Source organism: Chiloscyllium plagiosum, unplaced genomic scaffold (genome assembly GCF_037043375.1).
Source record: "Chiloscyllium plagiosum isolate Xiang-an unplaced genomic scaffold, Cpla_swu_hap1 HiC_scaffold_16, whole genome shotgun sequence".
Lineage (NCBI taxonomy): Eukaryota > Metazoa > Chordata > Chondrichthyes > Orectolobiformes > Hemiscylliidae > Chiloscyllium > Chiloscyllium plagiosum.
The window spans coordinates 31705759-31722293 of NW_028270154.1; the positions used below are offsets into that span (position 1 = coordinate 31705759).

General features: G+C 41.3%; 1 protein-coding gene across 3 annotated transcripts in view; it reads left to right on the forward strand.

Moving 5' to 3' along the window:
- The first annotated feature begins 246 nt into the window (after positions 1-246).
- The window catches only part of LOC122556574 (long-chain-fatty-acid--CoA ligase 6-like), a 203998-nt gene continuing 187709 nt past the window's right edge, over positions 247-16535 (forward strand). The window contains exon 1 of one of the 3 annotated variants that reach the window (XM_087995260.1): positions 247-498. In XM_087995260.1, coding sequence (XP_087851386.1) covers positions 453-498 — 46 coding nt within the window. In that variant the 5' untranslated portion in view covers positions 247-452. The remainder of the gene's footprint in view (positions 499-16535) is intronic. The other 2 variants (XM_043703393.2, XM_043703392.2) reach the window with 2 other exon arrangements.

The following is a 16535-nucleotide window of genomic DNA, read 5'->3' on the forward strand; positions in this document are numbered from 1 at the left end:
TTTTGCCTATGAAGTTGCCGCTGTTCCCTCACTCAAGGGTTCCCTCGTTGCCTCGTTAACATTCTGGTCAAACACTCGAGCGAGGACGGATTGAATACTGTACAGTATTCCCCTTCCCACCCCCAGTGTATTTTAAACTGTACCGCCGCGTACATTTCCCCTCAGGAGGGGAGAGCTATACACAAACCTTCGGGCTTTCAATAAAGCTGTTTAATTCATTTTGAAACGTTGTACTTTGGAATGAGAATGAATTGTTGTTTGAGGTTGGCAAGAATGTATCGTTTTAACGTTGATTGTGTCTTTGACAATGAGACGTGCTGCTTTAACCATGGGGAGTTCATTAACTCAACAGGATGATGACGATGACTCATTCCCATAAATCCAGCAGCATGCTGCAGTGTGTGCTGCAGTACTGTGCATTGAATTGCATGCAGCAACCAACTCTTTGAAAGATGGATACCGTTCTGTTTGTCTGTGGTTGTATCTGGTTACTGCTCAGTGAGTATGATTCTTTCATTTTATATCCCTGTGTTCATTTATGGAGTAGTTTTTTATTACTCATCCTAGGCAGGTGTCACTGTGGTGAGCTAAAGATTACGATCTGGAAACTGCTATTTTATTCTGAATGAACGTTATGTTCACATTGAGCACATATTATCAAATGAGTCTACGAATTGCAATGAAGACTTTTTTTGCGTAATAGGCATTTAAATTAGCAAAATCCATATACAGTTAAAGTGCTAAATATAAGTGGTTGTGATTCCAAATTTGATTTTAAAGCTGCATGACCATTCTGCTCTGAATATTAAGAGTTTCTTTTGGCTTGGTACTGCAATCATTTCTAATTTACCATGCATCTATATTAGTTTAATGAATTTAACTATAAATGAGCAATAGTGTATTTTGCTTGCTTTTACTTTTGACTGCTAAATATGTTTCTATATATCCATATGTTCCAATGCTTTTACGTACTGCCTTCAGTATATTTAAGAATTATTTTTTCTTTTGAAAGAATACTGTGCAAATGCTGTTGTCTGAGATGGAGAATTAATAATTTTTCAGTATGGATTTTATTAAAATGGTGCTATATTTAAGTATTGTATGTTGTGTCTTTGTTCAAGCATTATCAGCTCTATGTATGCTGCATTGAGAGTTGACTTATTGAAAATAATAAGCTTAACCTTTGAAAGGAACTCACCAATTGCCTTAAATTGTACCTGGTTTTCAACAATGAGCTATACAAGTCCAAGATATTTTTGGATTTGATTCCCGATTTGTGTGGCACTCACTGATCTTGGTAAGGGAGGTCTTTGATCTTTAAAATTAATCTCTAAACTCCTTTAGCTGAGTGAAGAATCTAGCCAATCACTGATGCTAATCATTAAACAGTAACTTGTGCTGGAATTGTGCATAGGTGTTGTATCAAGTGGAAGCCACTGTAGTTGGGTCTGGTGGGGAATATAGCAGAGGGTATACACCAGAATGCAGGAAAAAAATCAAGGCCTTTGAAAAGGAAGCGATAATACATGTTAGTAAAATGGAAGATGGAGTAAGCTTAGGTGAACTTTCCAACCTCTCTAATTTTTACATTTTTATTTTAAAAACTGACTACCTCACCAACTCTGTTCTGGCATCTGACGTTTAAGTGACCGTGGAAGATCAATGATGTACATGCATGATGTGCAAAAACTAAGTACATTAATAATGTGTTCAGTATAACATAGACAGTTTGCTCTCATTGCTGTGAAGATGTACTCATTGATATCTTTAATCTAGTTTCATGTTGGCATAGAAAGTTGCCATTTGGTCCATACCAGAGTGTCCATGTTTTGTGCAGTAGAGTGGGGACACTTGGAATACATGTAGACTTTCTAAAGTAGTTTGATACAAGAATGAATTGACCTTGTAAAGTAAGTCTTTACTATTCTTTCCTACCGCCCACTTACCCTTTATATCTCCATTAACTGTGATATTAAAATGTATGGGATTTGGTTAATAATGTCTAGGAAGGCTATCTTTACTTGTCATTGAAAGGGATTAGATTCCCTACAGTGTGGAAACAGGCCATTTGGCCCAACAAGTCCACACTGACCCTTCAAAGAGTCACCCACTCTGACACATCTCCCTCTTACTAATGCACCTTACGCTATGGCCAATTCACCTAACTTGCACATCTTTGGACTGTGGGAGGAAACCAGAGCACCTGGAGGAAGCTCATGCAGACACCAGGAGAATGCCCAAACTCCACACAGAAGACAATTGCCCAAGGCTGTGATCAAACTCGTGTACCTGGTGCAGTGAGGTAGCAGTGCTAACCACTGAGCCACCATTCCACCTCTAATCCAGTAAATGTTATCCTGTATTGGTTTTCTACCTCCCCTTTCACCTTTTAATAAACAGAATCCCATGCAATTGGTAACACATCACAAAGATTCATTCACTCATTGAAAAGGCTATTATTTGTCACAGCTTATGTAATTGCTGCATGAGTTGTTCATACTTGTGAAACAGCACCAAAGAAAATCGCCATTAATAATACAAGATTCTTGTATTTAGTCAAACCATTAAAATGAATAGCCTATGAGATCTTTCTGACAGAAAGACTTGAGCTTCCCTCCCCCCCCCCCCCCTTACTTTACATCTGTTCTGTTTTGTGCTCCATTTTGAATCTTGTAATTGCCTCTGTTTGTTTGAGAATAGTGCAGTTTTTATTTTACCTAGACTAACACAGGTTGAAAATTGTGCAGAGGCTCTTTTTCCACTAGCAACTGTGATTCTTTTGCTTTCAGACTGCTCCCCTCATTTGCCCCCCCCCCCCCCCCCCCAAAACACACACACAACAAACACTCTTCGCCTCTCCAAACCTGCCAACACCCAACAGACGCCTACATGTTTTGAGATTACCTGAGATGATGGGTGATGTTGAATAACAAAAGTGGACATTTTCAAATGATGTGTTAATATCAGGATAATGTCCTATCCCTGTCATTAATGTCATAGCAATGCTGATCTATTTTGACATATGGCCCTGCTGCGGTTTAGCCAAGAAGTTATTTTGATTTCCAACCCCTTGAGATTGTAATTGATTACAAGGTAATTGATTATCTAATGCTACCTGGAAAATTTTAATCTTTAAAATAAAAACATCCCTCACTGGTCTTGGGAATAACCAATGCTACAGGCATTTGAGGCCGGAACAAGAATGTTCCTCCTCCTGATGCAGATCATGTCCACCCAGCCACCTATCCCTGAATTGCTGAAGTCACACTGACCTCCAAATACCCCAGGGTCAACACAGACAAATAAGCAGTTACAAAATCTATTCCACTGACTTCATGATGATATCTGCCAAAGCACTAAGTCCTACTAATACTCATGAGTATAACTAAAATGGAGATTGAGCAGTACATATGGAGCAGAAGTTGGCCATTTGGCTCCTAAAACCTGTTCCATCATTCAATAAGTTTTATAGTTGATCAGATTGTGGCCTGTACTCCACATACACACTTTTGATTTCTTTGTTAGTCACGAATCTATCCAACTGTGCTTTTTGAAAAAAAAAAAATTAATCTGCTTCCACAGATCTCTGGGGACGAGAGATCCAGAGAGTGACAACTCTCTGCATGAAAATATTTCTTCTCATTTAATAGATTAAATGTAAATTCCCTTATCGATACATCCAAGTCACTTTACGGGAGTGTGAAATTGTATGGAACAAGGAAAGACCGATCATCATTTCTCTAGGTTATGTACAAATCGCATGTTTGCATAATGTGGTGGTGTAGTAAATGTTGTTTATTACTATTATAGGGAAATAGTGTGAAAGTTAAAATAAATCTGCATGAGAACTCCAGAATTGAATTTTCAATTCTCCACCACCCATTTAGACTGTTTCCATTTGTCATCTCCTCTCCTTTCAATTCCACAGTTTTCAATCCTGTTTGCTTACTTCCTATTATTTCCATGAGATTATAACAAGTTGGTTCTGAGAAGCAAGTGTTTCAGGTAATCCCAGCAGCAGTGGCCTCTCTGTCATTGCTCGACAGCAGTTGGTGGTGAACTCACTCCTCGAATAACTGTTCCTGTGGTCAATGTATATTCAGTGTATTGTTAGCTTTTATCTTTACCTTGTTATGAAGCCATACTTTATGAAGAATGACACTATATAAATTTACTGGTTTGTAAACCAATGAAGCCATGTTCTTGTAATTTGAAATCACAGACTCAAACAAATGTTGGCTGAACATTTGCTCATTGTACCATCAACATTTGGAAGCCATTGAAGTGGAGAGCAACTTTGCAAAGCATCACCAGTAACAATTATTTTTGAAGGTGTATGAATGGGGACCATCTCTTACCCCATTAGCAAAGCATCCTGACAGTCACCTGGATGTGCAGCTGGGTGGCAAAAACATAAGTGTAATCAATTAGGCTCAGGGTATGAAAGGAACGTACCCAGACATTACAACAATATATGCCAGACAACTGCAATCCTCCATCCCTGACTATATTTGGGGGAAATCTAGGCAGTTGGTGGGAGAAGGTCATATGATGAGCTGCTGACCAACTTTGTTATAACAACTATTTTATCTGTAGATGAGGACAAATAAATGAGATGCTGAAGAAGCATAACCCTGAGTGGGTGCTCTCACTGTCCATCCAAATTAGAAGTTCAACCTGAAAGCAGCAAATTCGCCAATCTTCAAGCATATTCTTAAAGAAAAGGGGCAATAACCTAGAGTGACTTATGTTAGGATCTAACTGGTGTTTTAATTGTCAAATCAAAAGAGTAAAATGATGGTGTTGGAAGGACCCCTCGTAAAACTGGAGCTAATGGAAGCTGGAAGAAAATTCTCTCCATGAGTTGGAGTGTAATCTAGCACATAGAGAGATCATCGTTATTGTTAGGAGGTCAGTCATTTCCGCCCCAGGATATCTTTGCAGGAGTATCTCAGAGTACTGTCCTAGGCTCAACCATCTTCAGCTGCTTTGTCAAAATCTTCCCTCCATCATAAGGTCAGAAGGGGAGTTGTTTGACGATGACCGCACCATTTGTGATTACTTTGGTGCTCAAACAGTCAAGTCTTGCTGCACTGGAACTATATCCATGTTTAGGCTGATGAGTGGTAAGTAACATTTCCTGCCAAGCAAATTACAGGTAATGACTGTCTCCATTTAAGAGATGTTCAATGGCATTTTTATAACTGAATGTCTCACTATCAAAATCTAGAAACTAAAATGTACTGTACTGGCAACATTAGTAAAGTAGCAATAAGAACAATTAGAAGGTAGGAATGTATTGCAAGCAACTCACATCCTGACTCCCCAAAGTCTGTCCACAATCTAAAAGGCATCAGTCAGTAGTGTGATGGATTACTGCCCTCTTACCTGGATGTGTGCAACTCCAACAACACTCAAGAAACTTGACATGATCCAGCAAAGCAGCCCATTGCATCCAGTCCCTGCACAACTAACACTCAATAGCACAGGGCGTACCATCTACATGATGCACTGCATCAATTCACCAAGTCTCCTTAGACAGCCCTTCTAAACCCATGACCACTTCCTTCTAGAAGGACAAGGACAGCAGATACGTGGGAATGCCACCACCTTCAAGCTCTCCGCCAATCAACTCACCATCCTGACTAGGAAGTATATTGCTGTTCCTTTACTGTTGTGGGTCAAAATCCTGGAATTCCCCCCTCCTGTTGAGTGTGGATTTATCTACAAGGCATGGAGAGCAGTGATTTGAAGAAGGCAGCTTTGCACCACCTCCAGGACAATTAGGACAAGCAATAAATGATGGCCAGCCAACATCTTCTGTAAGTGAAATTTTCAATGCCAAATGTTTTTATCTGTAGAAAGTAGCAAGTGTTTCTAAGTCCACAATGAGTTGAACCCAGGTTCTTCTAATACCCAGAAAATTCTGTTCAAGTCATGAATAATTGTGCCACAGCTATTTATCTTAAACAATGAGTGCTAGCCAATATTCTTACTCTGATGTAGACCTTGTATGTTTCCTGTTCCCATAAGTGGAAGAAGCCATTTTAGAGATTACAGGGTTCCCTATGAGATGTCACAGGCAGAGGAGCTGTTGCAGCTTTGTTTTTCAGTGAGCTACTGTTAACCAGAAGTAGGGGAAACAAGATGGATGATGGCCAGTCCTGTACCTTAAGCAGAGAAAGTGCCGTTTCTTATCATTCATCATGCAGAATGCAGGTTGAGGCTTCAGGTTGGTTTGCAAGCCCAGTTTGAGGATGTAGAACATAGCTGAAGGGTTTGCCAACTGAAGACTGGATGATTCCCAGGGAATATGCTTACAGTAGAAGATAGTGTTGGGAAAGGAAAAGACTGAAATACTTGGGATCTGCAAAGCACTTTGAAATGGTTCTAAGAGATTGTGCATCTACTTGAAAAACTGACTAACATAACATAATTGAGCTGTTGTTTTAGTTATTAAAGGTGGAAAGTGGCAGGCTGTATGGTAGTTTTAAAGTCTACAAAATGTTAATTGTGTTTTGTATTTGCAATATTCTTTTAAAACATGAAATTTTGAGTCATCTTTTTTCAGGCCTCAGCTAAAAATTGGAATTTCAATTTTTTAAAATTATTAATGGCTCTAAGGAGATTGTAACAAACAGTTTCAGTCAGCAGTGTAGTGGATTTTTAAAGTTTGTCTTGAAATTTATATTGATTTTGCCTCTCCTCTACTAGACAACTATTCAGCACAGCACAGCTGAGATCAGATTATCAACAGAAAGTCAATTGCAACTTCACATCCTTACATATTGACCCATCAATACTTGAGAAGCTTGAAATAATAATTCTCCAAGTGATGACCTTTCGTCTTTGTGAATGCAGGTAAGGATGAGACATTGAACAGAGCCTTTAAAATCTACACTAGGGAGGCAAAATGGTGTTTAATGGTTAGTTCTTTAGTTTGCTTCAGTTCTGACTGCAGTTTGGAAGTCACATGATTTTCCAAGATCTATAATGGTAGGTATCTGTTCCCACTGGAAGGAATGATTATAAAGTTACCCCTTCTAACTCTTGAGGTTGGACTATTGTCAATGCCATGGAGTTCAACTGGGAAGCAAAGGGTTTTGCTAAAATACTGAGGGAAGGCCTGGCTAGAGAACCTGTCACCCTCCTAAATGACAGTTTTCCAGTGGCAAGGTAGCTGCAGGAACATTTTCCTGCTTTGGGATCAAATGTGTCACTTTTTTATGTGGTCAACTTAAGAGCTAATTTTTAATCACTGCTGTTGGCATTTCACTGGTGACAGTAGACTCTCCACTACATGGAGAGAGCAGCTGGTGTACAGGCTTGAAGGGACTCTCCCAATCAGACATTGTCTGGCCCACAGAGGAAGTCCTGTCAGTCATATCCTTCCTGCAGCAACCCCTTACATGTTGTTTTTCTCTTTCTTTTCTGAAGGGCCGTTGTTTGTTGACGTTCCCTTCATATCTGTAGGTGTGACATTCTATGATTCTTCTTTATCTCTCTCTCTAGATAGCCACTTTAATTTATATAAGGGTGTATCAGCATGCCTTTTTAAGCACCCGTTTAGAGTCAAAATTGTCCATGGAACCTCAGGGGTCTGACCTGTGATCATGACACATGCACTATTATCTTCATCTGCCTGGTCATACCTAATTTTTCACTGAACAATTATTCCTCAATTCTACTCACTCCTTCGAAATATAAAGTAGTACTGTGGAAACCCATATGGACCCTATCTCTGCCTCCATTTTTAGGTAATATGTGGAGCATTCATTATCAAATCTGATTTGATCTCATGCACTTTTACTTCTCTTCTGGTCCATGGATGACTCTATTTGTGTCATTTCCTGCTTTTTCTTTGAACTGGAAAACTTCTTTAACAATGCTTTCAATTTCCACCATCCCCACATTTTTCCATCTCTGACTATTCCCTTGCCCTGTCAAAATTCTGTTCCCAATTCTCAGGAGAACTATTGATCAAGCTTTCCAGTAAGCTGACTGATTCACCCAGCTACCTTGACCACATTTCCTTCCACTCTGATTTCTGTAAAGATTCTATTCCATCCATTCTCCATTTATCCACCTTTTGATGCATATATTCTGGCAATGCCATCCACTAAACCAGTGTTTTGAATACATTTTCCTGTTTCCTCAACTGAAGATTCCTCTTCATTGTTCTATTTCCCCATATTTTAGCTCTCACCTGTCTCCCATCATCCCAGAGTCATTTTTCGTACACTCCTCCTCATTCCCACTTCCACTTCATCCATTCCTGCATTCAATAGAGTCATAGAGATCTACAGCACAGAAACAGACCAGTCTGTCCAATTCGTCCGTGCCAGCCAGATATCCCAAACTAATCTAGTCCCATTTGCCAGCACTTGGCCCATATCCCTCTTAAACCCTTCCTATTCATATACCCACCCAGATGCCTTTTAAATGTTGCAATTGTACCAGCCTCCATCACTTCCTCTAGCAGCTCATTCCATCCACGCACCACCCTCTGTGGAAAAAGTTGCCCCTTAGGTCCCTTTCATATCTTTCCCCTCTCACCCTAAACCTATGCCCTCTAGTTCTGGACTCCCCCACCCAAGGGAAAAGACTTTGTCTATTTATCCTATCCATGCCCCTCATGATTTTTAAAATGTCTGTAAAGTCACCCCTCAGCCTCCAATGCTCCAGGGGAAACAACCCATCTGTTCAGTCCTCAAGCATGACTTAAGCTTCCTGCCACCTGTTGTTCAGTTCTCTAACAGCACCCCCACTCTGGCCTCTCTATCTTTGGCTTCCCATGCTAATCCATTTAAACCCCCATACACTCAAGGGACACACCTAGCTTCTCAATCAGTTGAGGTTTTCAAACTCCACATTGAGATTAACAAATGAAAAGCCATTGACCTAACAATAAATTATTGTTGTTTTCACGTAAACTGCCTGACCCACTGAGCATTTCTGTCAACTCAATTTGTTTCAGGCTTCCAGAATGTCTTATTGAAAATTGCATATTTACTATTTTGCATCATATTTCAGCAACCATATGTCTGCCAAATCATCTTTGTCTACTACCTCCTGAAGTCCGTTTCTATTGTCATTATTTGCAGCACTCCTGAGTTTTGTAATCTGAAAACTTCGGAATTATGTCCTAATATACCTGGTCGTAGGTCATGAATACATATCCAAAAAGCAGGGATCCTATTATACTGACCCCAGGGGACAGCAGTACATACTTGCTTCTCGCCTAAGAATGAACTATTTGCTACAATTCTGTTTTCTGTCCCTTAGCTGTTGTCATATCCATTGTTGCAACTTTTTAACCTGTTTGGTGCTTTGCTGAATATTTTGGGGAAATTCTGTATGAATGACATTGACCACATAACACCCACCAGTTACTTCATCAAAGAACTCTTATCACGTCAGTCAACCAGATTTGCCCTGAACACATCTGTGCTGACTTCCACTTATTAACCCATACTTTTCTGAATGGCAATTGATTTTGTTTTAGATAATTACCTCCTAAAGATTTCTCTAACACCCACACTAGGCCAAGCGGTCTACAATTGCCCCACTTTATTCCTCTTCCTTTCTTGAAACATGGTGTAACATTTGCAGTCTTCCAGAACCATAGCCAAGGAAGATTATGGCCAGATTTGCCACAATTTTTACTCTTGTCTCAGTAACCGAGGGAAGTATTTCGAGTGAATGTACTGTCGATGTTGAGCACTGCTAACCTTTCCAATTAGATGATCATTTTACCAGTTTTTATTCCATTCAATGTTGCTGCTGCCCCCTACCTTACAGCTACATAATCCTGACAGAATCCTCATTTGTAAAGTTGCTTTCTAAAGATTAAACGTGCTCATTCAATACCTCAGCCATGTATCCATCTTCACAAGAAGACCTTTTTACTTACTTATCAGATGCTGTGTTTGTTTTTTAACTATCTCATTTTTCCTATTTGTGTTTTTAAAACCTTTTTTTCTTTTTGCTTCTCTTTTATAATACCCAAGCTTTTTTTGCCCTTACTCACTCTTCCTCCACTTATTCATGTCTTAGGATTGGTTAGCTCAGCTGGCTGGATGGCTAGCTTGAATTGCAGAGTAATACCAAAAGTGAGTTCAATTCCCACGTCGGCTGAGGTTACCATGTAGGACTGTCCTCAATCTCTCCCCTTACCTGAGATGTGGTGACCCTCAGGTTAAACTGCAAGGTTGTCTCTTATCTACTGAGTGCAACACTATATGGTCTGGTAGGACTATGGCAACTTTTACTTCTATCAAGGCACTAAGACTGTATCCAAAGAATTGCGTACATTTTGGTCCCCTTACTTGGAGGATGCCATTCCACTGGAAACAGTTCAGATAATGTTCACTGGACTGACTCCAGAGGTGAGGGGTTTGTCTTATGAAGATAATGGAGCAGTTTAGGCCTATACTGTCTGGAATTTAGAAGATGAGAAGAGATTTAATTGAGATATATCAGATACCGAAGGGGATTGACAGAACAGAATTTGAGTGGATGTTTTCCCCTTGTGGGGCAATCAAGAATGAGAGGTGATAGTTTTGGGTTAAGAAGCGGTAGATTCAAAGCAGCTAAGGAATTGAATCTCTCAATTTTTAATTAGTATTGGGTTAAAGGATTATGGCAAGTGGGCGGAAATATAAAGGCTGAAATGAGATCAGCCGTGTTCATTAATGCTGGAGCAAGCTCAAGGGACTGAATTGTTGACTGTTGTCTTTGTTTGTGTGTGTGTGTTCTCTTCGCATTCATTCCGTACAGCTCGCTCGCTCTGTCTCTCTGTCTCTCTGTCTCTCTGTCTCTCTGTCTCTCTGTCTCTCTGTCTCTCTGTCTCTCTGTCTCTCTGTCTCTCTGTCTCTCTGTCTCTCTGTCTCTCTGTCTCTCTGTCTCTCTGTCTCTCTGTCGTGCTATTGCACAATTTTCTTTCCCATCACCAAATTCCCCATGGTATTTTATTTTTCATCTATCAACTACCATTTAAGATATAACTAAACCCAGGGCAGCTGTTCAACAGGAAACTGGAAAATAGGTCATTATTTATTTTTCCCCATGTGCTCTTTCCCTCATGTCACAGAACAAACACTTCAAGAGGAAAAAAAAATCATCTGACAAGGGTTAATATTTTAAATGCATTTGTGGAACTTGGGCATTGCTGGTTGGCTAGCATTGATAGCTCATTCCTATTTGCCCTTGAAGGTGGTGGTGAGCTGTCATCTTGAATCACTGCAGTCCATTTGCTGTAGGTTGACCCACAGTGCTGGTAAGGAGGGAATTTCAGGATTTTGACTCTACGACTTTGAAGGAACGGGAGTATATTTCCAAGTTAGGGTGGTCAGTGGCTTGGAGGTGTACTTCCAGGTGGTGTTCCCAAGTACCTGCTGCTTTTAGATGGAAGTGGTTGTGGGTTTGGAAGTTGCTTTCTAAGGATCTTTGGTGAATTTCTGCAGTGCAACTTGTAGATAGTACACACTGCTGTGACTGAGCGCCAGTGATGGAGGGATTGAATGTTTGTAAATGTGGTGTCAATCAAGTTGGTTGCTTTGTCTTGGATAGTGTCAAGCTTCTTGAGTGTTGTTGGAGCTGCATCCATCTGGGCAAGTGGGGTATATTCCATCACACTCCTGACTTGTGCCTTGTAGATGGTGGATAGACTTTGGCTGCAGTCTCCCAAGTCTCTGACCTGTACTTGTAGCCACTGTGTTTATGTGGGGAGCCCAGTTGAGTTTCTCGTCAATGGTAATCCCAAGGGGGGTTGACCGTGGGGGGCTTCAGTGATATTGTTGAATGACAAGGGGTGGTGGTTAGAGTGTCTCTTAAAGGTAATGGTCATTGTCTGTCATTTGTGTGGCGTAAATGTTATTTGCCACATGTCGGCCCAAGCCTGAATATTGTCCAGATCGTGTTGCATTTGAGCGCAGACTGCTTCAATATCTGAGGAGTCGTGAATGGTGCTGAATATTGTGCAATCATCGAACATCCCTATTTCTGAGGGAAGGTCACTACTGAAGATTGTTGGGGTTAGGACAATACCCTGAGGGATTTCTGTGGAGATGTCCTGGAACTGAGGTGACTGATCCTCCACAACCATCTTCCTTTGTGCCAGGTATGACTCTAACCAGTGAAGTGTTTGCCCACTGATTCCAGTTTTGCCAGGGCTCTTTGATGCCATACTTGGTCAAATGCATCCTTGATGTCAAGGGCTGTCACTCTCACCTCACCGCACCTCTGGAATTCAGCTCTTTTGCCCATGTTTGAACCTAGGCTATAATGAGATCAGGAGCTTAGTAATCCTGGCGAAACCAAAACTGGACATCACTGAGCAGGTTGTTGCTGAGCAGGTGCTGCCTGATAGCACTGTTGATGACCCTTTCCATCACTTTACTGATGATGGAGAATAGACGGATTGGGCGGTAATTGGCCGGATTGGATTTGTCCTGATTTTTGTATACAGGACATACCTGGGCAATTTCCCACATCGTCGGGTAGATGCCAGTGTTGCAACTGTAGCTACAACAGTGTTGTAATTTGGATATCTTTTAACATTTAAAAGCATCAAGCAATACAAATATAGTACTGGAAAATGGTACTCCAAAAGCAACTTAACAGGTTAACAGGTTAAAATGGTTGCAAACAAATTATTAGGACCAGTGGAGGTGTTTGATGCCAGTTAGCTTCTCCAATAGTTAGAAGCAGGTGGAATTGTTTGCAATCTGACTTACTCTTGCTAGTTGGGAAAAAAAATACTGTTGCTAGGTAATTGGCTATTAGTCATGTTGAGCTCAATGAGGAGATAGGATAGCAGTGTCCTGACCAAGCACTTATAGTTTAAATTTAATTGCTTCCCCAACGTGATTTGCTTCTTGTACATACAATGGCATTGAATTAGAAGACTAGCCATATTCTTATTGAATAGTGGAATGTGCTTAAAGAGCTGAATAGCCTAATCTTACTCTGATTTCTTGTGTTCTCTAGATACTGAAAACCCTCCCCTTCATTCTCTTCTGTGACTTTGGATGCTACAAGCCCTCTCTTTTCCTTCTTTCTCCATGTAGTTTTGCATCTCAAACTTTCTAGAATGGTGGCATTCTGCTTCAAAAGGAACCACAGTACATGGCACCACCCAGGTCTTGAATTAAGAAAGCAATTTGTTCACATCACTTCTGGCAGCCATATTTGCAAATGGCTGAGCTTTATGATCAGTAGACAGCAACTTCTGCCCCATTTCTTCTTCATGAGCAGGATGTTTTGCTAACTTAAGCGAGACATGTATGCCTCAAAAACTTTTCTTGAAAAGACAGACACCCAGCACTTTGGTTCAAGTAGCCAAGATCTGTCCCATTTTATATCATCGAGGGTACATTTCACTTGTATCTTTGTTGGAGAGTAGGGGGTGGTTGGCAAGACCAGGGTGGACAATTCAATTGATTTTGAAGAGAGAAAGATACAGCCAGTCAAAAAATGTTTGTTTGTTTGTTTAATGCTGTGTTCACTTGCACTCTGTGTTCAAATTGCCCAGGTGTGTTGTGATCCCAAGGATTACCTCAAATCTGGGCCAGTTGTGGCTAGAATAAATAGTCTACCATGATCTCTCAGAAGGTGAATAACTTAAGAAGCTGCCTCCAGCAGCCCAGTCCATTTTAAGGACAATGGCTGAACCAAGGAAATGGGAGGCCAGATTGAAGAACCAACGGTCTCGTTGGGTGCCGCAGAGGGAGGCAGGAAACTATGAAGGCACCTCCACATCGAGGTACTGTCTACAACCTTGGAGAAAAATAAAAATTACTCATGTAGAGGGTCCATGCTGTGATGAGCAAGATAAAAGGCTAATGGCTCATTGGTCCCTGTAGGCTAGCTTCAGTTAACTCCTGGCTTCCAGCTTTCAGCAGGCTCTCTGCCATTTGGAAGATCCCAATGTGGCAGCCCTCATTAATCTCTACTATTAAAGTACCTAATGGGCCACTCTCTGCTCGGTGGTAGTTTCTGCTGCATTGACCTTGTTTCCGACATGATCACTCGACATCTATGAGGTGGCTGGCTCCATATTCCTGAAGAAGGGCTTATGCCTGAAACGTCGATTCTCCTGCTCCTTGGATGCTGCCTGACCTGCTGCGCTTTTCCAGCAACACATTTTTTTTCAGCTCTGATCTCCAGCATCTGCAGTCCTCACTTTCTCCATATGCCATTTGACAACTCTTCCCTGGTCTTGCCTTCTAATCCTTTTTCACTCTTGCATCTCCATATCCTCCTCCTCTCCCTCAGGTCTGGCAAAATTCATTCTTCTTTATTTCTTATTTGCACTGCTTGTTAGGGAAAGGTGGAAAATGTGCAAGTCTGACACTGGCTGAATTTTGTATGTGGAATCCTGAAACTAAAAATAACCTTTTTTTTTTGTAATCAATTCTAGGGATGGTGCTGACTCATTAGAAATGTTCTGGGCAATGTTGTTTCCTGAAACTGCAGAGATCAGCCTGTCCTAGGGACTCTACTAAAGCTTGCCAGTTTGATGCCCTTGACATGTTCATCCTCCAGAAGCAGTTATATTTTGCAACATGTTTTTCTGACTATTCTAATATGATAGAATGTTTGTTTTGAAACGAGGGTGTCTTCTGTATGCAGCATGCAGACTGAAATGTCAGAGGACCATATAAACTTATACTTGCAGGGTTCCAGGCCTTTAGCAGTGCTAGTCCCACCCAATACACATAGATGGTTAATGAACTCTTAGTTTTGTTGTCCCCTCAGTACCCCTATAGTGTGTCAGTTTTATAAATAAAATGTCAGCTGAGTGATTCAGTGACAGGGAGGATAAAATGTTTAGTTTCATGTAAGAGCACTTCTGAATATTGAAAAACAGTTAAGTCAGCCCCTTGCAACTCCATTTTGATTTAACCCCGTTCCCCCTCTCCCTTCCTGTCCCTCTCCTTTTTTGGTCTGCATTGCCCTTTGAACAGGCTTTGCATGTAAATTACTCCATTGGGAAACACTGCTGATTTACTGGTAGTGGTTAATAGATGGGGAACAAAAAAACCTGGGTGATTTGGTGGTGGTAGGGAAGTTCCATTGTGTGTGAGGACATTTCTGGATATAGAAAGATAAAAATGTAAGTCGACGTAAGGCTCTTGTGGTGCAGTGTTGGCGTCCCTGGGTTGAAGTCCCAGAGATGTGCTGTGGCATCTCTGAATAGGATGCTTACATAATACGTATGATGGATAATTATTTGCTCTTGCTAAACACCAACAGGAAAACTCTCACTGTCGTAATTCCTTTTAGGGTCATAGTAGCTGACTGCCTGCTCGTTTTTGAGAGTTTACATTTGTGCTCGGCCGTCCCTGGAGAAGGGACATGCGGTGTCCACCAATACTCTCGATGTTTTGAGAGAGGGATGGGCACAGCAGTGAGTAGAATGCTTGATCTCCTTTTGTAATTCCATTTTACTGTGGGGCCCCAACTCCCCCACACTTTGTTTGATGGTTTGCATTGATAATCACCGGGCTTTACGTTGGAGTTAGTCAATTGGAGAACACAAGTGATTTACAGCTGATGCTTAACAGGTGAACAAATACCTCTGGTGACTTGGTGATGAGGGAAAAAGAACACTTCAGTTGTGTGTAAGAGCAGTTCTGGATCTAGAAAGACAAAAATGCAAGTTGGCTTAGGGCTCTTCTGGTGCAGTGGTGGTATCCCTACCTCTCAGCCAGGAGACCCAGGTTCAAATCCCACCTGCTGCATGGAAATCATCATCCTCATCTACAAACAGAGGGGGGAGAGGGAGGATATTTAAAAATTGATGACCAGTTTCACTGCTAAATGTAGTTTACAAAATCCTGTTTAAGTACATTTCAGTGTACTTTTAGGCACATGTGATGACAACAAATCAAATTAGTGAGGTACTCTCTCTGATGTACATGGTGCAGTTCTGGCCCATTCCCAGAAGCTGCACCATTGCAGTCACCCGAGTCATTTTCCCACTTCATCTGGAGTCCAAGATACACTGCGTCCTCAGGAACAACATGTACGAAAGCCGGGATAAGCGGGTGAAGAACGTACCCACCTATTGTGTGTGTGGCTGCATTTAAGCTATGTGTAGACCTTTCGTACGTGAACACCAAGTGTCACTATGTACTGAGATTCCATCTGTCCCCAGTGTTGCGAAGGATGGGACTAGCCTCATTGACACAGTACCCTCCAAGAAGTTAGACTGTTCTGTATCACTGCCTTGCGCAGAAATATTTGCAAAGCAAAATACCTTTTGACTACAGTCCATCAGGAAATGGTCAACACTCAGCATCCTTGATCTTGTGGAAAAAGGAGATGGTGGATCCAGTCACATTGTGCACTGTGCAAACAGTCAATCATCTGGCAGAATACCTCCTCACCAGAACTTTCTAACAAGTACCAAGACATCGCTTGGCTGGTGGTGAGAAGAGTGCTTTCTGTGAGGTCCATCGTGTACACTGGGACTCTGTGCCACTGCATGTTGCACTCAAAGTAGTTGGGGGGTGAGATTGGTTGGGGGG